Here is a 24,055-nt window from a genome sequence, read left to right as displayed (position 1 = left end):
CTTAGCCAAAAATTACCTGTTTACCTGTTGCCTGCTTTCGGTTGCCTGTCGTCGTCTGCTTGTTTACTGTACTTCCTCACTTCTGGATTTTCCTATGTCATTCCTACTGGATTTCTTAAAGTTATTTGAGCCGTGCCATGAGAAAACCAACATAGTGGGTTTGCGACCAGCATCCGCGCAGTCTGGACAGGATCCATGCTGTTCGCTTTTAAAGCCTATTGGCATTGGAGAAACTGTAACGGAACAGCATGAACCCTGACCAAACAGATTGTATGCGCAGGCTTGTCTAGATCCATGCTGGTACCAAACCCATTATGATGGTTTTCTCATGGCACGGCTCATTTCTTATTAAAGTTTTATTACCTTTGTTTCTTTTCTATGTAAAACATGTAAAAACTGTGTAAATTTGGTTAAAACTGTTAAAACTAGCTACAATTGGATAAAATAAGAGTCGGCCTTTGCCGAAAACGAAAACACAAAGACTCTTAATTATGATTTTTATTGTGCCTAAAGATTTAATGAAATTTTATTATAAAATTATATTTAAAACTAAGTTGGTAAAAACAGGTGATCATCCTTGCCGAAATGTAAAGTGGTTTACTTAGAAAGTACTTAAACAACGATTTCTTTATATATTTTATATAATATTCTATAACAAAAAGGCCTGATATAATTAATGTATGTTCATAATACATATCACATTGTGCAACTGTTTCTTTACAAAAATAGAAAAGTGTCAAGTGTCAAGTACGTGTATTATACAGTATTTGACTATGCTTAAAATATTGATGACAATAAACAGTATGAAAAGTGATACTTCCTGCAAGTGTTAAACGGGTCATTTTTGTTTCTCCAACCTCGGTACTCCACAATGACATGAGACAGTTTATGCTATATATTGCTTATATTTCTGTTTTATTTTGCGAATGAATATAAACATTAATCCTCAACAGGAAATCATTAAATTTCAAATTAAAACTACAAAATTCCAACGCCAAGCCCTACGTGTAAATTTTGAAATTTATCCAAAAGGTAAGATAGGAATAAATTTTAATTTGTTAAATACTATAGATATTTACTAAACTAATGGAATGACATATCAACATAAATTTTATTTATTTGTTCTTAAACCCTATTATTTGTCCATTTTAACAGAAAAAACTAATGCAATTATACATGTAACATTAGTAGAGAGTTTATATGTATTAAAGCTACAAAATTTACCTGGATTTCGCGGTGATTGCCGGTGGTTCACCGCGATCCATCGCAATTCACCGCGACCCGCTGAGATTATTCCTCGTGACTCGCCGCGGGCATTTATTGATACTTCTATTGCGGTGTATTATATAATCACCGCGATTTTTCGCTCTTGTCAACAGCCGTTCAATGTGAAAAAATCATCGCAATTTTCCACTCAAGGCAAATATTTGTGCCGGTGGTAACGAGGAAAAAGCAAAATCCGCGAGCCAGGGACTGTAGTTCACAAAATGGAAAGGAAATATAATGTAAATATAAGAAATGAAACTATTTTTTCGATGTTCATGCGAAATGAACGACAGAATAGGATCGGCAAATTAAACATGAATCGCTAGCGCGATTCATGGATTTGCCGATCCTATTCTGTCGTTCATTTCGCATGAACACCGAAAAAAATCATTTCATGTCTTAATTAAATTTATAACTATGTGTTTTACACCATAATTTATTATTATACAAGTAATTTGAAAAAGAAAGACCCAATTTATTACTACTTTTCAGGGATATGACTATTAGAATGAAATGTATCGGATACATTTTCACTGCTAAGAACTATAAAAATCATTATAAAAAGAAAAGTTTGTTTGTCTTACAAAGTATCTTTCAATCACGAAGACCATAATTAACATTTTGCATTTTCATTCTTGAAGCAATGGCATCTAATGTTAACATAGGGAAAAAGCGTTCTACCGTACACTGAAACAAACATATGTCCTCTAATTATATATTTCTCGTCAACAAAATGATTTTATCCCTACCGAAATATCTAAGATCATAACAAAGACCTCTTTTACAAATACATTTTATAAGATTTTGAGAGTCTCCAGTCTTAACACCTAACTGTGTCATGACCACTGCCTTAAAAAGTATTTTGATTAATCTAAAACACTATTCAGTCAAACCGAGCCTGCTTTTATTTTGTTTGGTTGCATTATATGCTCCTACAGAATCTTCCTATAGATTTTATTATCTATCACAAAACCAATCTTGGGTCGCCGCGTAGCATAGACCGTAAAGTCTCCCCATGTTTGGATTCGGTGTTGTGATATTATCTGGTTCTTTGGGTTCATAGAGTCCATTAAATCTCTATGTTATAGCATTCCGCTTAAGCCGACCGGAACTGCTGGGTTTGAGGAGTGTTGCACTTGCCATTAATTACCACGAACGTACTTAATCAAATAATATTATTTGCTTTGTTGCATGTTATGCTTCCAAAAGAACATTCGTACAGATTTTATTACTTTCAGGCTTCACGTGCCGTGTGGCAGCCGTACAAGTCTGTCCTTACTTAGATTAAGTGTTGCTATATCTTTATCCTTTTGGGATCGTAGAGTGTATTCAAAATCTGTGTATTAGAATTCTGCTTAAGCCCAATGAGCCTGAGGGGTGTTTCACTTTCCATAACTCAATTAAACCGAGTCTGTTGTTATTTTGCTTGATTGCATTCTATGCTTGCAAATGATCTTTTAAAAGAAATTTTATCATGACTGACACCTATGTTCAATTCGTTCAAATATGCTAACAGATAATGGCTATCTGGTAGCAGTGGCGGAGGGGTGGTGCCTGACCCCAAGTGTCTATAGTTTCAGTAATGCAAAATGGAAAAGACATCATGTGAATTTACCTCTAAATCTACACTGTTAATTTAAGTCCATTGGTGTCAAGTGTATTATTTTACTTGGGAATATCATACGTTGCTAAATGGCATTGCAGTGTAATGTGAAGTTATCATCAGATGGTTTGCTCAACAAAATCAGTTTTGTATTATATTTATTCTACATAAGTAGTTACATTTAATATCATGTCTGAAATTGTTAAATTGTATAAGATATTTTATAATAAGATGAATTCAGACCAGTCGATAAATGTTAAAAATCAATAGTATAATAACAGATCAAAAATTAAATGCTACTTATCGAAGTTGGGCAGAGAGCTTTTGTTTTTTTATAATTAAATAAACCATTTAATGTTAAAAATAAATAGTATAGTAACAGATCAAAAATTAAATGCTACTTATCGAAGTTGGACAGAGAGCTTTTGTTTTTATACGCCCGTTTGAAAAAACGGGACGTATTATGGGAACGCCCCTGGCGGGCGTGATGGCGGGCGGGCGGCGTCCGCAGACTTTGTCCGGAGCATATCTTCTACATGCATGAAGGGATTTTGATGAAACTTGGCAAAGTTGTTCACCATCATGAGACGGAGTGTCATGCGCAAAAACCAGGTCCCTAGGTCTAAGGTCAAGGTCACACTTAGAGGTCAAAGGTCAAATTCAAGAATGACTTTGTCCGGAGCATATCTTCTTCATGCATGGAGGGATTTTGATGAAAGTTGGCACAATTGTTCATCATCATGAGACGAAATGTCATGCGCAAGAACCAGGTCTAAGGTCAAAGTCACACTTAGAGGTCAAAGGATACAAGAAAGAAAACTTTGTCCGGAGCATATCTTCTTCATGCATGGAGATATTTTGATATAACTTGGCAATAATGTTCACCACCACGAGGCGGAGTGTCATGCGCAAGAACCAGGTCCCTAGGTCTAAGGTCAAGGTCAAGCGCGTATTAGAGGTCAAAGGATACAAGAATAAAAACCTTGTCCGGAGCATTTCTTCTTCATGCATAGAGGGATTTTGATATAACTTTGCACAAATGTTCACCACTACGAGGCGGAGTGTCATGCGCAAGAATCAGGTCCCTAGGTCAAAGATCAAGGTCACACTTAGAGACCAAAGGTCAGATACAAGAATGACTTTGTCCGAAGCATTCCTTCTTCATGCATGGAGGGATTTTGATGTAACTTGGCACAATTATACACCATCATGAGACAAAGTGTCATGCGTAGTTCCCTTCTTTAGAATTACTTCCCTTTGTTGTTACTATAAATAGCTTATATTGTAACTTTTTCATTACTAGTCGTAGGGAAAAATCGAGACCACTTTTCTGTAGTACAACATGCATGCTACATCCAATTATGAGGTGTATTTTGACCAATCTCTACCTGGTAAAAGTTTTTGTGTGGACTTACAATTTTTTTTTTTTTTTTAAGATTATCTTCCCTTAGTTGTTACTATAAATAACTTATATTGTAACTTTTTTATAATTGACCGTAGGGAAAAAACAAGACCACTTTTCTGTGGTACAACATAGATGTTACTTTCAAATTTTAGGTTTATTTAAAGGTATCTCTACCTGGTAAGGATTTTTTGTGGACTTAGAAAAACAAATGACTTACAATGATTACTAAACAACCACAAAATTAAAATTCCATTTGCAAATACAGGTGCTAGAGTAAAGAAATTTGCAGTGACGGGCGTATATTGTGACATTCTGGCACTCTTGTTTAATAATTAAATACACCAAATAAAATGGGAGTACATGTACAAAATATTTGCCATCAATATCTAAAAATGAAATGTATGAACATAACACGTAATGAAATATTACAAAAAAAATGCAATAATATGTACTGAAGCATATATAAATAAATCAAATGTGATCATTTTTTTTCATTGTTACTACTTCTTATTAAAGCAATGAAAGCACCAAACATTTACGTATTATAAGCAGTTTTTTTTCCAAAAAAATACATACATATACATATACTGCTAGCTGTATGATATTCATGAAAGTACAATGCAAGGGGACTTAAATTTCATGATTTTTCATCAGATCCATATATTACATATTGTCTCAAAGTTTTATAATAGAATTTAGATTTGCTTTAACTATGTCCTTCAGGAATTGCAATTGTAACCACTCATTTAAAATATCACGGCAGTGATGAACATATATAAATAACCACTTTATAAGTATTTCAAAATAAATAAATCTTATATTTATCAAATCAAACACTTTGGTTGGTTTATCCGAGACACATTTTATCATTTTGTATTCAAGCGCGTATTACAGCGTTACATCATTACTAAAACAGATGGCAGTAGTTTTCGAAATGCGGCAATAACTTTCATATTTCTGAATGAAACATGTAAGATTGAGCACTCACTTTCTTAAATAAATCAATTCTTATACGATAAACATGGTTTCGATTTACAATTTGACGAAAGGTTGTTTTTGGAAAGTTTTGATGTGGAGAGCAAACTCATTAAAGATCGGTTCGGAAACATGTTAACTTGGAATTATAAGGAATGAATCAATGTTTGCTTTGGTGTTTATGCATGTTTAAACCCTGACTTCTCATGCACATATCGAGTAAAGTACCAACATTTTTTTTCTTGTGTTCTTGTACATATTAACCCTGCCTTCGATGCTTTATTCAATATGTACGTTATTTGGCAGAGTTTACCATTATAAGGAATGAATCAATGTTTGCTTTGGTGTTTATAAGGAATTAATCAATGTTCGCTTTGGTGTTTATGCATGTTTAAACCCTGACTTCTCATGCACATATCGAGTAAAGTACCAACATTTTTTTTCTTGTGTTCTTTTACATATTAACCCTGCCTTCGATGCTTTATTCAATATGTACGTTATTTGGCAGAGTTTACCATATATGAATATCTAAAGAAAATGAAAAATTACATGAAAAATGTCAAATGCAGTCTTGAAAATTGTGAAGTAATATTTTGATTAACTATACAAGTAAACAGAACACCAGCCATTGGTTGAGCTCATTGTACTTTTATCTATCCTTGGCATTCTCGAATTTGTCATAACATTTAAACAGCTGACATTGTAATGTACCTTCGTTCAATAGTTTTATCACCTCACGATTGTCAGCTTCTATAGTACTGTTATTGTCCAGAAGATGCTTGACCATGTCCAGAGAACAAAGTGAAGGAACAAGTTATACAGCAGCATTTTATCTCTTTACTTTTGCCATCTTCGTCTTCCATAAACGCTTTCAATGTCCTCGGCTTCAGGAGAACCACGTCATTCTTGCTTTTTGAAACTCGAACAAGTTTTGCAAGTTCCATTCTTAGTGATGATTCTTCTTTGGAGAGTGATCTTCCTTCACTCATCAAATCACAAATGGAAGATCGCAAATTGGTTCCCTCTGTTTTTTGCTCCAGAACACGACGTAAAGCCTTTTCCATTGGACCTAATTCTCTTTCATCTGGTTTATCCTCGTAGTACGACTGAAATATGTACATTGAGTACTTCTTTACAGTGTCTCTTATGTTTGCAGTTTAGTTTTCAGTCTTAATCAACTAAGTATTTGTGTATTCGTGTCAGCAGTTGTGGTCTAATGCACAGAGTTACAATCAAAGTATGAAGTGATCTAAACCTCCACGTAAAAATGATATGCTTTGCATTGAGACAGGTTTCCGAAGTTCCTGAGGATCTTAAAAAGGTTTGTGTCAGCACTAAAACGTGCATTTTAGAGAACAAAGTTTATAATGTTCTATTCTTTAAATATATTCACAGTAAGAACGTTTATCTTAGTCATTACTATCCAGCCGTTTTGCGGATTGTAACAGGTTCAGTAAAGAAGCTCGCTGGCATCTGAAATAAGTCCCAGACAGGCACTATAAGTCTCACCTGGAAAGTCGCCGAACAACCTGAAATGTGTCGGTGTGTCTTTCTGTCTGTTTCTTTTGGGTTTAACGTCGCACCGACACAAAAATTGTAGATCATATGGCGACTTTCCATCTTTTGTGCTGGAGGAAGACCGCAGTTGCCCCTCCGTATATATTCATTATGGGTGGGCACCAGGTTAGAACCACAGAACTTCAGTAAGCCAGCTAGATGGCTTTTTCACATGAAAAATTTAACGCACTAGTGAGGTTTGAACCCACATCGGTAAGGGGCAAGTGATTCAAAGTCAGCGACCTTAACCACTCGACCACGGAGGCCCCGATGTGTCTTTAAATCGAACAAATAACTCTCTTATTTAACACTAAATATCAAAGTCCTGTTAATACCTTAATGGATTCATAAGCGCTCATGAACAGTGCAATCAGCAAGTTGATAACCACGATGGTGAATATAGCAACATATGCTCCAATGTAGAACCTAGAGAACCACCACACCCAGTTACCCCCGCTCTTGTCAGACTCCAGAATAGCTAATGTGGCATATATTTCATCACCATTTACAACAGCAAACAACGTTTCAGCAGCTGCTGCAGGCGTTTTGAACTTGAAAGAAATACAAATAAAAATATAACGTTATGAAAACCAATATTTCCTTTGAATTAAAGGTGGTCAATCACATTTAAACAACATTTAATGACATTTTTTTACTTTTTGTATATTCTGATAGAGAATTATTTAAGGAACCGATTATATAGAGTTAGATTTCCTATTTGAAATGTATATTTTATTATTTTTATAAAATTTTGTAATTACTCCCCTTTAATATGAAAGTATATAAAAAGCTTGGTATTTCTTTTTATTTCGATACAATGTCTAGTTATACATTTGCATTTGATAGACATATCAACTATTGAACAATCTGAACCAAAATGCAAGTTTAAAAGCTGTGTGTAGCTTCTGAAATTATTTATTTCCAATCTATCTTGGTTGCGCAACCAAGATAGGCAAAGGGAGGTAATAATAATTTTTCAAACTTGCGTTTCTAATGAATTCCATCTAAATACATAATTTTTAATGCAAATATTTTACAAATAATTATATTACAATTTGTCTAATATTTATACATTTCCTTAGGCAAAGTATGTTTATCAAATGTATACTTATGATAAAATAACTCTAACTTGGTTGGGCAAACAGGATAGGAAAATGAAATTTTAAAAATATCTCCAGTGAAAATCTAATTTGTATTAAGTGTTAAGTGAACATAAATGAGTGTAAATGATCAGTTGCTAAAGTTTCGAACAAATCCGTTACATGGCCAAAATCTGATTATCCACCTTAAAGTAAGTAAAGCTATACCTGATATCTTTAGGCACACAATTCATTTAAAACAGCTAGTTTTCTACTAATCGTTTTAATAACTAGACAAATGCCAGTTTATACGACACGCGCCCTTTGCGCGAACATATGTTTGATGCTAAGATTTAAATTGCTATTTCAGAAGCAGACAATTAAACTAGGTTTTCAGTCATGACAGGGGAAACTGGCTAATATAATAGGATTATTATAACAGCAGCTCGATCCGGGATGCAGTATTCAGCTCGAGTGGATTTTTTGCCAGATCAGATCGGATCTCATGAGGGTCACAAGCGCCGAGAGTTATCCGACCTTGCAAAATCCACGAGAGCCGAATACAAAATCCCAGATCTATCTACTATTCATATTTAATTGTGAAATACAAGCCGATGTTTTACAGAATTTATATAGGTATATAATAAAATTTCTTCCTACAACAGCAAACATAGAATAATATAGTCTAGAGCAATGTCAAACCAACCTTAACATGGTACGGAGCCATTACAACATACCCACACACCCAAAATCCAACGAATAAGACACCAACGCATATGAGATATGCCATCACATCCCAGAAAGCTCTGTACAGTGTGCTAAACAATAGCTGAAATAGAAAAAAAAATCTATATACACAACTGTAGTTTTATAAGTTTGGCAGTAATGATAATACAAAAGCTGTTTAACTTTTACTTATTCGAGAATGAGTTCGAGAGAGTCTCTGGCCCTTAGCATTGTATAAAATGTACTTAATCTTCTTTTTTAAGTTTTGTGAGCAAAGCAGTCACTATTGGATATTTGTGTTTCTGTATCCTTTGTTTAATTTTAAATTAAATGCACGGACAACATACTGCTTTTATGTTAAGTATTCCTATCGTATACTTTTTTTGTTAAACTCCTGGACTATTTCATGATTTTATATTATTTATATTATCAAGTTAAATAGTTTTGAATTTGTAATAATTTTGAGACCTTTTCTGTTTTAATAGCTTTGACACTGCGATGAACACTTAGATGCATGCTCCTCTTCACAAGAATGTGTCTGAGTTTAAAATATAAGTAAATATTATGTACGTTGCATATCAACATGAATAAGACAAGGTAAAGCAAATCTTACATGGAATTTATTGTGGAATTTGAAAAACCGTAGAAGACTAAGCCACGCAAGAATACAGCCAACTCCTAGCCAAACTGTGTAAGAGTCCAGTATTTCCAGAACCCATTCACTGTGCTATATCAGTAATATAAAGTTTAGTGTCTGAGTTAAACAAATCGGTTGTTATATGCTATTAATTTTGAATTTAATTTACTAATTTCTAACAAACAACAGTCGTATTCTTTTGAAATAAATTCATCACTAATTTGAGATGTAGATTATTACTTAAAATAAAAGGTGAAATCATTAATATTCGTTGGGGACTAATTTTCGTGGATTTCGTAGATGGATCAATCCACGAAATTTAATCCCAACGATTAAGTAAAATTACCATTCATTTTATATTCAAAAGTTGAAATCCACGAATTCATATCCCCACGAAATTGCGGTTTTGACCAAACCCACGAATTGCATACCCACGAAATTATATGATTTTACAGTACATGTATATGTGAACCAGAATTAAACAAAAAATGTTTAACGTGTATTGATTCAATTAAGAAAAGTAGGGTGAAAATGAGACAATACCTCTGTATTAAACACTATCCAAATTGTTCCGTACAACGTCAGAACGTCAGAAAAGAGTACGGTTATATCCCAGAATTTTACAAAACGTAAGTACTCTGATGTGGGTAGATCAACTTCATCTTCATCAATCACACCATAGTACGATCTGTAGTGCTTCTTCATAAAATGTTTCGTTTTCTTAAACAGAAAGTGATTCTAAATGAGTTATTAGTACTGGTCAAAGAGAAAATATACGATCAAAAATAAATATCGTTTTTACACCACTTTTAAATACACAGTTCAACACAAAATTCTACAAATTCGCAACGAACAAATTATTTCAAAATAGATGTACAAAGTTCTTGAAATTGTGCTTTTTCGCATTCGTGATGACATGAAATAATTCTCTGTTTACTAGGAACAGTTTTATAAAATATACAAGATTGTCGTGCGTTTTACATTACTACAACGGCAATTTGTTTGCATTAGAGTGAAAAGTTTGGCATTCACTCCTTGATAATACTTCGTAAATAAATAAGCAGATACTAGATAATGATTAAATTAAACAAACAAATTAGATGAATTGGTATCCCCTCCTGATGGGTTTGTGGTGAGGAATGGCAAAGAAATATATTCGGTAAAAAAAAAAAGGATGTTACTAAGCAGCAAATAATTTCATTCGATTTGAACTTAGAAGAACAGATGTCCTTAAGAGAGCGTGGGTTGCGACGGGGGGAGGGTGAGACCACAACTTCACATGCTGATAAATATTCATATAAGATTCCTAAAAAAAGTAATGAAAAATTGTTGATAATAAATATTGATGGAAAATAAAACATTGAAAAAATAAATTGTTGGGAGGGGAAGGTGCACGATCGGGGTGGTGGGGGCGAAGAGAGGGAAAGGTACAATTTTGCATATTGATAAATGTTCATGGAAGGTTTATGGTTTAAAAAAAAGAACAAAATGAAGAAAAACCATTTTTGTGGGGTGGGGGCTGGAGGGGTGTGACCAGTGTGGAGGGGGTGACCGAATGTAGGTACACAATTTTACATGATAGCAATAAATGTTCATGGAAAATATGAAAGAAATTTGATGAAATTCTACCAATTGGTTAGTTTGTTATTTACAAATATGTGGATTCTTAAACAATTAAAGGGCAGTAACTCTGAAGTTTCTAAAGAAATCCTAACGAAACTGTGTGTGCACTACCACATTATGCTGATCTAAATTCATTGTAAGTTTCATAGTTCTACGTCAAATAAGTCACAAGATATGAAGCAGAAATTGACACAGTTATAGTACCCTATATTGTTAACACTAGCAAATACTAGGGGCCATAACTCTGGTGTTACTTTGACAATCTGACTAAACTTGACGTGCCGCATTTACTTGGATATGTTCCTGCGAGATAAAAATACTATAACAGTTATACCCATAAACTAAAAGCTGCAAAGGCTATTGTTAACGTTGTAAGAATTATCGAGAGTATGGTGAATACAATAACAGCTGCTCCAGCTGCTTCTGATGTATTTTCTAGCTGCCAGTCTGAAATAGAAAAAAAATGTTCCAATATTTGTCGTTTAAGAAATGATCAGTGTGCAAGTTGATACTGTGTAAACTTTAATCACGGGAAAATGCCATCTTCTTTCAAATATTTGCATTATACATTCTTTAAGCGGTGCGACATATATCATTATATACCATCTTCAATTTTATGTGTTACATTATTCAAAATATTTCAAAATACAAGCAATATAAACTTTATTGAAGTGTTGTTATCAGACATGAAGAAATACCTGATATAGAAAGATTCATATCTCGACATTTGATTCTTCTGGTGTGCGTATCAAGGTCTACCGATACCTGACCATTATTATCGAGATCAACAAATTCTACCTGCAACAACAAGAAACTTCAGGTAGATAATGTAAGCTATACAAGTTATATGCACGAACTGTTACACAATAAAATATTAGATTATCTACGAAAATATATATGTAAGACAACTGAAGAAGCAATCGTGTTCCCGATGTTTTTAGCGTGTTAAATGTACATTTAACTCTTTTCTCTCTGGTTAGCATTAATTCTTAATTTTGATTCGCTTTTCCAGGATGAAAAGAAAGGGGAGAGACTTTAGGACCATTTTTGCTTTATATTTCTTTTTGTCAGTTATATATGTAAAATTATGTATGTAAATAGTTGTGAGCCAGTATGTTTCAACAAATGAAACTAAAGCAAGGTAATATGATGGAGTACGTACCCATCCCTCTATCTTCAGGCATGTACCCTTCTTATTATCTATATGGGAGCGAACAGAATGTAGCGTGAAATGCAGAGTTGTAGACAACATTCTGAAACAAATTATTTACAATTATCTATTTCTTATTGATACGTAAGCAGTTATAAACATGAACGATAATCAATAATCGCCAAACTGTAGCCAATTGACTAAGATGCTTTACTTCGAATTTCTTGCCAATTGCCGCCATTAACTCTTGCTTTTTGTCAGTGGTGATGACATCTAGTTAACTTTAAGAATCCAGTAGATCCTGCCCAGCTATACTTCCATTTAAAAACCCTAAAGTCTTTCTAGACATCAAAATTTGAGGACTTTGACTCGTTCCGAAACATTGATATTTCTCGATTATTTATACAGCTTTTGTAGCATTTTATATAATTCATGTAACCCTTCAAAATAATGAACTGTTCACAAAATTAACATTCCTTACACGTGTGTATAAATTTACAAAATCTTTAAACTGGTTTTATCTCTTATTTGTTTATGTACGTGCATGAACGTTGATGCTATAGAGTGATTTCTACCTCTAAACGGGAAGTTTTGCTTATAAAGGCAAAACAAATGAAAACAAGCTCAAATAATATGCGGAATAGATATCTAAAATCCTTTTTTTTCTGGTTCTGTATTCGTTGAAATTTATGACAATATGATAAAGGAATGGGAAAATGTCAAATTACAAATTTAAAAACACAAACATTTCCAAGACACAATCACTACAGCTACCAATGCCTTATGTAATTATGACGCTGTCATATCATATAAGCGACGTACCTTTTAATTGGCTGCGACAAATTTAAGTATTCAAATTCTCTTGTAATGTTATAGCTATACAGCGTCTCATATTCAGGCGTTGTTTCTGATGTCAGTCCTTTGTCGATCGGAAATGTTTTGTCTGTAAATATTGAGAAATGAAATTAAATTGAATCTAAATTAAGAATTTAATGCTGTTGATAACAATTGGTGACAACTAACAACAGTTCGTTGGTGGCCCTGGAGCGCATTACCAATAAATTTGTTAGTGTCTGAAATGCAGTTTTCAGACGGTTATTGGTATTCCCATATGAACTAACAGTGCAATATGTGTCGCAAATTTGTTTTAGCATTATTAAAATAGACTGAGCACGTCTCGTGATGTTTTGCATTTAATGATACATTACTTTTTCCGAATGATATTCTATCAATGGTTATTTTCCTAGTGATCGTCAAAAAAAACTAAATACTTCTGTATTTCTTGAGGCTTTGCGCAAAGTCTCTCTATGCATAGTGATATTATCTGTACTTTAAATACATTATTAAAGAAAATGTTCTGTGAACTTCCCCCATTTAGATGGGGACTTAACTCATGCTACGTCTGATGTGTTTTCTATTATATATAACGCAGATGTCACCCATACTTATATTGAACTGAAAAATCTAGGTCAGGTTCGAAAACCAGTTAATTAATTCGTACTTGTATCTCTAGTAATATGGCCCTTGAATTCTTAAAAACTGTGTCCGTTCGATAAAAACTAAATTAATACAAAATGTGTATCTTTATAAAAATCTTGGCAAAGTTGATAACCAGCCAGTTCAGATTGGTATTTTTAGAGTGACGGCCCTTAAAGTGGTCACACAATGACTATGTCCGCTAGATAATTAGACTATTTTTTTTTTCATTTCAACCATTCATATACAGAAGCTGTATTACCCTAAAACCAACGTCAGGTTGGATAATCGGCCAGGTTCGGAACATTATGTCTACAATTAGTATACTATATCTATAAAATCTAGGTCCAATTTGTGAATCAGCGGGAGCAGATTAGTATATACATTCTTATGACTCTTGGATCTATCAAAATTGAGAAAATTGAGTACAATAAGTAGAGTATTTCAAAACAGATTTGCCAAAATGGGTGTATATTGTGACTGGCTGGCAGTCTAGTTGGCAGTGTTGACTTTTTTTACCTTTATGATAATCTACTATGCACAACTTTGTTGCAAATTGATAAGGATATTGAACACACGTCATGCAGTAACCGTTTTTGGATAAGATTCTTTGAAGGTGTTGACCATGAATATTTTATTTGTTTACCATGTTTTGCTCGCATAAAGCGTAATACATGTCTCCTAATACAACTTATACTAGATACTTTCATAAACGTGCGCTTTTGACGGTATTATTGACCGATGTTATTTTTATAACGACAAAATATTCCAAAATATTCCTTTGAAGTAAACAGGTAAAACAAGAAACATTTAGAAGTTTTAATGATTTAATTAAAATCTGAAAAGGACAATTTTGATTTGTTTTTATCGTATCACATTATCATATAGGTCTATAGGTCAAAAGTCAAGGTCACAAATAGAAATTAAAGATCAAATTTGACCCTCATATCTTGTGTCTTGAGCATAACTTAGCAATTGTCCGAGGTTTTTACTTTAAACTCGGCATACAGAAATCATATCTGAATGACCATTCAATGCATTTGCTTCAAACGTGGCAGGTGGCGATGAGAAATGTTCAAAGCAAATGAATTTGGTTGATAAATGACATTTAATGGCCCTTTAAACTGCTTCATATACATCTATCTCCATCTACCCTCCACGCACACGCACACGTACACACACACAAACACACACATTGACACCCAATCCCCGTTCTGTTGTGGAAAACAATAAAACAATCGACACTTACACAGTAGCTGGTAAATGGGTTGGTATGCAACCCTTTTACAACTTCTTGGCTACCTCTTCCCTTTTTGTTTGTGCCTAACAGAACAGCTAGTTGCTCTATTACAGGCAATCTAAAACCTGACCTAAAGAATAAACAGCAATGATATTTGTATTCTTTCCCATTTCATCAGGCCCTTAACAGTGTCTTCTAGTTCTTCTGCCTTCTTTTTAGTTATTAAGTACACATGTTTATGGTTGTTTAGGTTCTAAAGGTACGACATGTAAACCACATTAACGCCTATGTAAATGTACATAAGTGCTGCATGCAAATGTAAATAAACGTTGTATATAAATGTACATTAGCATTGCTACGGACCACACATCGAGCCTTTTGTTAGAACCATTGTGTGCGCCACTAGAGATTCACCAGAGGATGACTACATTAACATGTACTCTTCTGCAGCTTCTGAATAAGGGTTAAGATTAGAAATGAAGTTTGGTGCGAAGGGATAACAAGTTTTTAACTCACTATTGGTGGTTTTACTATTGCCCTTTCAAAGACGGATGCCGAACGAGGTATACACTCTTAGTTGACCTTTCAGCTTGTTTATATGTTTTTGTGTACATAGAAGTCGTTTCAATACATTTTTACTCTCACAATGTATGACATATGTACCAAAATGTGATACAACAATGTATTGCGGGTTGGATGGCGGAGCCGTAAATTGCGTTTGAACATATAATACATTTTTGTACGCAAGCGTCGACCAGTTCACGGTTTAATTTGTATATACGTATACATTCATGGGAATTTAACAACGACCTCTTTGTCAAACCTATTGCCTCTAATCCGAATTCCTGTAGCCGCAAAAGATATTTTTACTAAACAATTTGATGTGAATGAAAAGCGTAACATTGGATATATTCTCTTTGATAATGCGTGGTCAACAATTTCTGTTGCAGTCAAATATATTGAACAACTGCCTGTGCATGCATTGAACAGTTAAATGGTGAAACAAAAACATGTTAAAGAAAAGACGTTTACAATCACTGTTTTCTTTTTTACTATATTACCTGATATGATTATTCCCTCTTCAATATGTGCATCTTGGAAACCAGGAAAGTCAAAGTATTTCACTGTTGCAATCATTTTATCGTCAGATGTTCTGATGTAGTATCCTATTGCATCTTTTTCGGCGTTATAGTACTGTAATGGGAATGAATGTAAAAAGTGTAGTATTTTAAAAAGCAGGGTAAATTATTCATATAGGTCTGTAACAGATCTCTTATAGGTTCATCTATTGTTCAGTCATATACAATGAAGAAGGTTTATATAATTCATTCATATAGAAGATTCCTCTAGAATATTATTAGTCATGTTGTTCTGTTCTGTTCTGTTTAACCAAGCTTTATTTTAAAACAAGAAGTACTTTTCAAACTATGTTTGTTATTTTTCAATCTGGGGTGTAGTTCAAAATTACCGGAAGTATAATGACACGTTAACCACTTGTCAACACAGTTTATTTAGACGTTATTAGGAAGAAGGAAGTTATTTTTTCGAAAACTAGTGGACCACTTCATTATATCTCATTATGATATTGTTTCACAAAATAACTCATACGTGACCTATATAATTACATCCATGACAAGTAACATAAATATGTAACCCCTAGTTAAATGTGCAATTTTACAGAGCAACGTTTTAATAACAAATGATGTATAAATATTTAAATTTGGATTAAACATTATTAAAAGTCCGATAAATACTCACTGTTAACCAAAATATCAATGATCTGAAACGCTTAAAAATTCTTAAGAACACATGAAATCATGTTTAAATTTGACGACTCGGTCTGACTGTTTCCTTACATATAACTTTTACGACTCTCTCTAAATTACATAACTGTTATTCTGTACAAACATAACTTTGAAACAAAAATTTGAACTTGATGAGAAACAAACCTGTCAGCTTTGTCATTGGTTTACTATATAAAATTCCCAAAACTTCAGAGCCCGCCCGCTTAGCTCAGTAGGTAAAAGCGTTGGTCTACGGATCTCGGGGGCGCGAGTTCGAACCTCGGGCGGGGCGTATGTTCTCCGTGACTATTTGTTTAACGACATTGTGTCTGAAATCATTAGTCCTCCACCTCCGATTCATGTGGGGAAGTTGGCAGTTACTTGCGGAGAACAGGTTTGTACTGGTACAGAATCCAGGAATACTGGTTAGGTTAACTGCCCGCCGTTACATGACTGAAATACTGTTGAAAAACGGCGTTAAACCAAAAAAAAAAACAAAAAAACAAAACAAACAAAACTTCAGATTCATATTCTTTACTTGGTGATATATCGCATGTCTCAATTTTGTCGTTATTTTGTAATTTAGTATCTAAGATACTCAGACGGTTTATTGCATACAGGAGCTGCTCAAATTCCACCATAACTGTTTTACTTAAATATGATCCATATCCCCACCATCATTGATAGGCTACTAGCATCCTGTGCAATTTATTAGGCATGTAGTTTGTAATGTTATTAAACCAAGCAAATACGAGTATGAAATTGTTGTCAGTAAACAGATGAAATGTAAAGTAAACCAGTAGAAGGAAACGTACGTTTTGCACAGCAAAGTTAATGCCACTTTCAAGGTGACTTATCGTATACACGGCAAAGTCTCCATGTGCAGGGGGATATGGCAAAGTTTCCCAACCTGTGAAAATTAAGACATCAGAATTTCGTTTCTACTTACAAAATGTTCTATAAAATCAAGATATTTTGACAGGTTTTGAAACTGTAATAGATAATCATGTCTATATACAAACCATTCAAACCTAATACAGTTGCACTTAAACTACATAATATTTCTAAATGTACGGTACATTCAGTTTTAGCTGCTATAGAAAATCTGACTGGTGCTGACCAACTTACATCTGTCCGCAAGTGGAACAACACTGATGAAATAACAGTAAGCATTTTGTTCACACAATGGAATACAGACGAAGATAGATGTGTGACATAGAAAATTCAACTCACTCGCGTCCCAGTGTTCAAGAAGGAGATGACGAAGAGTCAGGTGCCCCCTGTTGACGACTGAACTGAAGTTACCCCGATCATTTCCAAAGTGGAACATCTGAAGTATACAATAATTTGAAATCATAATATTTGGGTCTTTCTAAATCGGAACTTGATTCTTTATTTTAACATGTCATTCAGATATTCTGACTAGTGATGATGCATTGATAGAATGCGAACAATGAATAGTTTGATATCTGCTAATTGCAAATGAAATTATATCTATTAAAACTGCACATAATGGCTATCCTTTCATGCTATCATAAAGTTCACCATATCAACAAGATCTTCAATTCGTCTTACCTGTGTCGTTAAAAGAGCAACTTTAATTATCTGTATCAAAAAGAAAACGCAGTAGATGAGATGGAAGTAACACGTGCTTCCCTTTAATTTGAAAGCTGCGTAGAAATAAAGCCTCAACAATTTACGAAGTCTCCAGGCTTCATCCTCGTAGTCGGTCTTTTGTTCCGCCCCTTCATTATCCCTCCTCTGCCCTCTTGCTGAATAACACATACACACACAGTAAAAATTTATATAAAGAATTATATAATATAATAAGTAAACAACTAGTATTCAGACATTTTACACTATATAATATCGCTCATAATGGAGATATATCAATAGTCATTATATATCAAGTAACATCATAAACTTGCCAACTATTAGTATAACTATATTTTGTTTATAAAAGAACATCTTTATTTCGTTTATTGTATCACTCAGAAGTGTACACTGCAATGCCCTTTACATAAAAAGATGTTCGGATAAGTGAGCCGCGCCATGAGAAAACCAACATAGTGGCTTTGCGACCAGCATGGATCCAGACCAGCCTGCGCATCCACGCAGTCTGGTCTGGATCCATGCTGTTCGCTTATGGTTTCTCTACTTAACAAAAGGCTTTGAAAGGGAACAGCATGGATCCTGGCCAGACTGCGCGGGTGCGCAGGCTGGTCTCGATCCATGCTGGTCGCAAAGCCACTATGTTGGTTTTGCCATGGCGCGGCTCAAGTATTTCATTCTTTTCCAGTACGCAGAATATGTCATCGTACCATGCAACAATGCTATTGTCAGGATAGGTTTCGTATTGATTAAGCTAGTTTCTGTTTTAATATGTAGAAAAAGAAAACATCTTGACCTACGCACGAGACCATAACGGGAAGATTCTTAACATAGAAACAGAGGGTCTACTAAAGCTGAATGTAGAAAAACCGTCAAACGACTTTTTACCGTTAACCACTTATGGACCTTCATCAAACTAATAAACCACTTAATGGATCTTCCTCGAACTAATAAACCACCTAATGGATCTTTGTCAAACTTGGTCTTAGCATCATTGTAAATTCCTCTCTCAATTTTGTTCAATTGAGGGTGTTTGACCCCTATCAGGGTACACTAGAGCTAAAAGTGTTTGATCTACATCAAAATAGGTTTGATCCCTAAGGTTTATTCAAATGAGGGCCTTGACACCTTTTAAGGGCGGTAAGAGATAAATATAGAATAGACTTTAACAACTTCTTCTCATGGCCTGCTTGATGGATCTTCATAAAATTTGGTCCGTAATATTATTATACGGCCGTCTATTAAGTTAATTCAATGGGTACACTCGACCCCTTTTAGGGGCTTCAACAGCTTAAAGGACTTTCTCCTCGAAAACTGATCAAGATTTGTCTGTAGCATCATCCAAATTTTGTCAAATGGGATTGGGAATATTAGCTACATTTTAGGCCGCTAAAACTAAAAGTAGAAGTGATCTATTATATCATAAAGCTCGTTCTGAAATTCCTGCACTTTTTGTTCTTGTTGATGTGTTCGTTTTCATTATGTTAACGATTCATAGTTACTATAGTTACAAGTTACTGTCCTCCAACAGTTCTTGTTTATCTTGAAATTTGTCATGGACCTATATCATGTAAATAAACAAAATAGCTTCAAAGCCACTTCCGTTTTATTCATATATCCTATATTTATATGATGCAATGTTGAAACATTTAATGTAAAAGAGTAATTTTAGTACGATCGGAGTTCTTAACCAGAATCTGAAAACAACATTTACTCTAAAATTTTACTTACCTTCTACTTCTATGTCATTTACTTGTATAGATGGGGCTTCACGCTTTGTAGCTCTTTGTTGTTCATTGTTTTCAGTATCTAAAATAAACGAAAAAATCATCTATGCCTATACAATTACAAGTATTATTATCAAAATAATCATTGTCACTAACAGTATCCTTAGCTTCGTCCACATCGTCATCATCATCATCTATATCACGGTACAGACTTGGTCACGTTAGGAGAGAGGATGTGTCAGAAAGCCGGTTAGCTCGGTCGGTAGAGCACTCGCCCTGTAAGCGAGGGGATCCGAGTTCAAGCCCCGGATTAACTGCACACTTTTGTCACCCTGTAACATCATCATCACCACCACTACAACTACTTAACAATGTGGTCGACATTTTTCTGTTCTCGTCATAAACCTTTATCGCTATTTTCATCGTCATCTGTTCCTTAAAATCACTAAAATCCTCACTGATCTCATCGATATCATCATCAACTACATCATCGCAAACGCTATCGCCATTACTTTAACAACATTAATTACAATATTTACATAAGTACCAAAGCAACAAGAAAGAAAACATACGCAAAAGCAAATTCATCTGGGTTTTTTCTAGCCTTTCATTTACCTCACTGATATTTTATTGAACTGTAATGATTTTTAGTAAACACTCTTATTTTCTTTTTGATCATCTGTTATTGATAGGACTTACCAAATCCGAGGTTGGAAGCCATCGTTTGAAATCAACTGTACGGCCGATGGAACTGTATAAGAAAACTTGATCACATGTGTAGTCTACATGTACATGTAATGTAAATATGACAAAGAAATAACATTTAAATGAAGTTGTTTTTTTATACAATGCATTCTTTCTATATATTTTGTTTTTATCGTCATTGTTCTTTTAAACCTACTGTTTCATATACAGTATCATCATGTAACGTCGCCATACGTTAACACTAAAACCATGTCCAAAGGATTCAGAACCATACAAAGCAATTCATCTGAGTTAACTAGCCAACTTCCCCACTGAATTTATACTGAGATGAGTTAGTAATTATTTCTGACCAAGTCGTTTTATCAAATCATGGCACAGTGAAATCATACGCCGCCGATGGAATGATAGAATTGCATCACTGGGTCACATAGTAGAAATTGCAGTCATTAATGAGTGTTCTAATGCAGGCATGTTTCTATCTAGTTTATGGCTTATCTGATGGGGAAAATAGAGAATCCAAGAAAGTATCTTTATTTTATCTAGGTTATCATCTGATATGATTTAAGTAAATTTATCTTTAGTTTCCTATAGAAATGTTTTATCAACTGAAACAACTTTGTACAAATGCCATACACACCCGTACATTGACTTATGTTGTTATGTTTTCTGGTCCTTTAAGACATTTAGTCCATTCTATATTTCTGTATAATAAGTTGGTGCTAAAAGGCCTTCATACAAAAAACTACATAAAGAGTTTATCACTCTTCCATTTAAGGTCAGGAACAACAAATGTATGAAAATTATTAGATTTGTCAATGGTAATGTTCATCTTATGATTCGAATCACGTTAAAATGTTGTTTGTCATATTGCACAATTTTACTTCTAAATCATGTTAATTGATAGCTAACGATATATATTGTACTTAACAGATAATATCATAATTATTAATATGCAAAAAAGTGTGGGTTCGATTCTCACTCAGTGCGTTGAATTCTTTATTTAAGGAAGCCATCCAGCTGGCTTAAGAAAGGTCGGTGATTCTACCCAGGTGCCCGCGCGTGATAAAATAATGCACGGCGGGGTACCTGGGGTTTTCCTCTGCCATCAAAGCTGGAAAGTCGAAATATGACCTATAATTGTGTCGGCGCGACGTTAAACCCAACAAAAAAACAAATCTTATTTTAACTCATCGAGAGTGTCATATATACCGCGACAACTAAAATGTTTGTCTTGTCATGCATGTCGCTATTTGTAAAATTATTCTTGTAATACCTCCGCGTGCAGATCAATTTAAACAGAAAATATTTGTCATTTTATCAAATCCCTAGCTTTTCATCAAATAAAAATGTTTAAACTATTACCTTTTTTAAAAGGTCAATAAAATTATTTATAACCTATACTTTAAAAATCGGTTCACTTAATAGATATGGCGAAGGTCACTGTAAGTACCGGTTTGATGGGGGATCAGTTAATGTACATAACGATCAAGTTTAGCTTTTACTTCTTAACTAAATCGCTCTTTTTATGAACACCTTGTAAATTGCTGCACATCTGTATAATTTTAAAGGTGAATTCTCCAAAAATTACACTTTAGTGAAAATGGAAGTTAATTTTTTTATTAACATCAAAGGTAATGAAATAACTTATACTTAATCCAATACTTAAGGCACAGACAATTTGGAGGTTCCGGCTGGTCAGATGAACGTCCTAGCGTCTAGAAAAAAAAACTCCTTTGTAATAATTACAGCATGCGAACAGCTAATGTGATATAATACCACGTAGATTATTAATCTATCAAATGCTGAAGTAGTATTATTAAGATGACGGTTTGATTTGTTGTCGAGAGAGTTTGATATCTTGAAGTAATTTAGGACCCTACATTGTCATAATATATTGATTAAACTCTCTTATGACTGTTAGCTGTACACATATTATGTTTATATATACTAAAAGAAAGCTTTTTCTAGGGGCAGAACCGATCTTCTAGTATGTGCGATTTTAGCTTGTGGGAAATCTGGAGCCTGTGACCTACATGTAGATATTTAATTCATCGTTACCTAAGATCATTATGTAAAATGTGACTATTAAATAGAACTGCTTTACTTCAATAAACGTAATACGTGCTATCTGAAAACTATATTTACAATTTACATTAAAATAGTTCATTTTTTTATGCGCTACTAAATGTCGCACTTGATAAAACATAACATTTGAACACTCAGATTGTATTTTTAAATATACTGATTTTTGTTGCATTTAGTATTTATTACCTAAAAATAAATAGTATTTGCAAATTGTACCAACCTGAGTAAAATGTATTCCAAATCTGCACAACTGATGTTGATAATCAGTAGCGCAGTGAAACTAAATCACAATCAGGAAGTAAATTTACATGTGTAATTAAGTTGTATGAGCTTGCATACACAAGCTTCATGATAAACACCCTAAGAGTATTAACGTTATATGAAGTTTACACTACAATTTTTACAATAGAGAGAGCGCAGATCTACGGATCGCGGGGTCGTGAGTTCGAGCGCTGCACGAGGCGTATGTTCTCTGTGACAATTTGATAAAAGACATTGTGTCTGAAATCATTCGTCCATCACCTCTGATTCATGTGGGGAAGATGGCAGATACTTGCGGAGAACAGGTTTGTACTGGTACAGAATCCAGGAACACTAGTTAGGTTAACTGCCCGCCGTTACATAACTGAAATACTGTTGAAAAACGGCGTTAAACCCAAAATAAATAAACAAACTTTAAGAACAGAGTCATTGTTGATTTTAGATCAAAATGATATACTTCAGAAATCTTGCCAGATCAAGTTCATTAGTAAACACGCCAGTAAAAAATAGATTGTTGTTTCAGATGGTAAACACTGCATGAAATGGGGTCAGTAAACATTACCTTTGAGAATATATAAATATCAATAAATTTTGGTTACATTCGGACTGATTCCCTAAATATTTACACCACCATAGACCTATATATTTCGATTTTCCTAGTCATAGTTAAAATATTAAAAAGGAAATAAATGGTAAAAATTCAGCTTTATAAAGTGCTATGGACGTGTACTTAGAAAAAATACACCCTGATTTGAATTAACTTGAATTTAGATTTAGTTTAATCAATAAATTCTTTCTTAAAGTGTGTATCATTTCTGAAATAAAATTGCTGAAATTTAGCTAAAGTCACGTTAAAAAAGGTTATCTGTTAAGGAGACGCATACTTTGAAATTAGAAAAAAGTGGGTGGGGTATGATAAAATTTACCTGCAAAAAAGTACAAGGTTTTGGTACATGAAATGGATACTGTTTCAACTGTTATAAGTACACAAAGGATCGCTCACAAAAATAAAAATGAGAAAACTGAAACAAGAAAGTTATTGTTGAATTACATAAGACTTTTTGTGTACATTCAAAGTCAACAATTAAGACTTTTTGGTGCGAAAATAATAGTGCTTCACCTTGTCCAAACATTTATCAGTGTCC

At 34.0% G+C, this 24,055-nt stretch overlaps 1 protein-coding gene across 1 annotated transcript; it reads right to left on the bottom strand.

The window, feature by feature from the left end:
- Positions 1-3,010: 3,010 nt before the first annotated feature.
- LOC123531854 (mucolipin-3-like) lies at positions 3,011-22,885 on the bottom strand. The gene is made up of 16 exons (XM_053553037.1): positions 22,870-22,885; positions 20,559-20,641; positions 19,864-19,941; positions 18,097-18,293; positions 17,755-17,851; positions 17,337-17,431; positions 15,799-15,931; positions 12,844-12,964; positions 12,034-12,124; positions 11,570-11,669; positions 11,206-11,318; positions 9,792-9,968; positions 9,225-9,338; positions 8,592-8,714; positions 7,142-7,357; positions 3,011-6,355 (listed from the first exon to the last, which is right to left on the bottom strand). Exons 2-16 carry the CDS (start codon positions 20,578-20,580, stop codon positions 6,011-6,013), a joined length of 2,022 nt encoding a protein of 673 aa, XP_053409012.1. The 5' UTR covers positions 20,581-20,641; positions 22,870-22,885; the 3' UTR covers positions 3,011-6,010.
- Positions 22,886-24,055: the final 1,170 nt, after the last annotated feature.

Source organism: Mercenaria mercenaria, chromosome 1 (genome assembly GCF_021730395.1).
Source record: "Mercenaria mercenaria strain notata chromosome 1, MADL_Memer_1, whole genome shotgun sequence".
In the NCBI taxonomy this organism is placed as follows: Eukaryota; Metazoa; Mollusca; class Bivalvia; order Venerida; family Veneridae; genus Mercenaria; species Mercenaria mercenaria.
This window is presented reverse-complemented; position numbering and strand designations above follow the sequence as displayed.

Excerpts from the sequence above, each read along its gene's own strand:
- LOC123531854 (XM_053553037.1), bottom strand. The coding sequence starts at position 20,580 with ATGGCTTCCAACCTCGGATTTG. Across the intron at positions 17,852-18,096 it reads TTGCTCTTTTAACGACACAG|ATGTTCCACTTTGGAAATGA; the intron begins GTAAGACGAATT and ends TGTATACTTCAG. Across the intron at positions 12,965-15,798 it reads AGAGGGAATAATCATATCAG|ACAAAACATTTCCGATCGAC; the intron begins GTAATATAGTAA and ends CAATATTTACAG.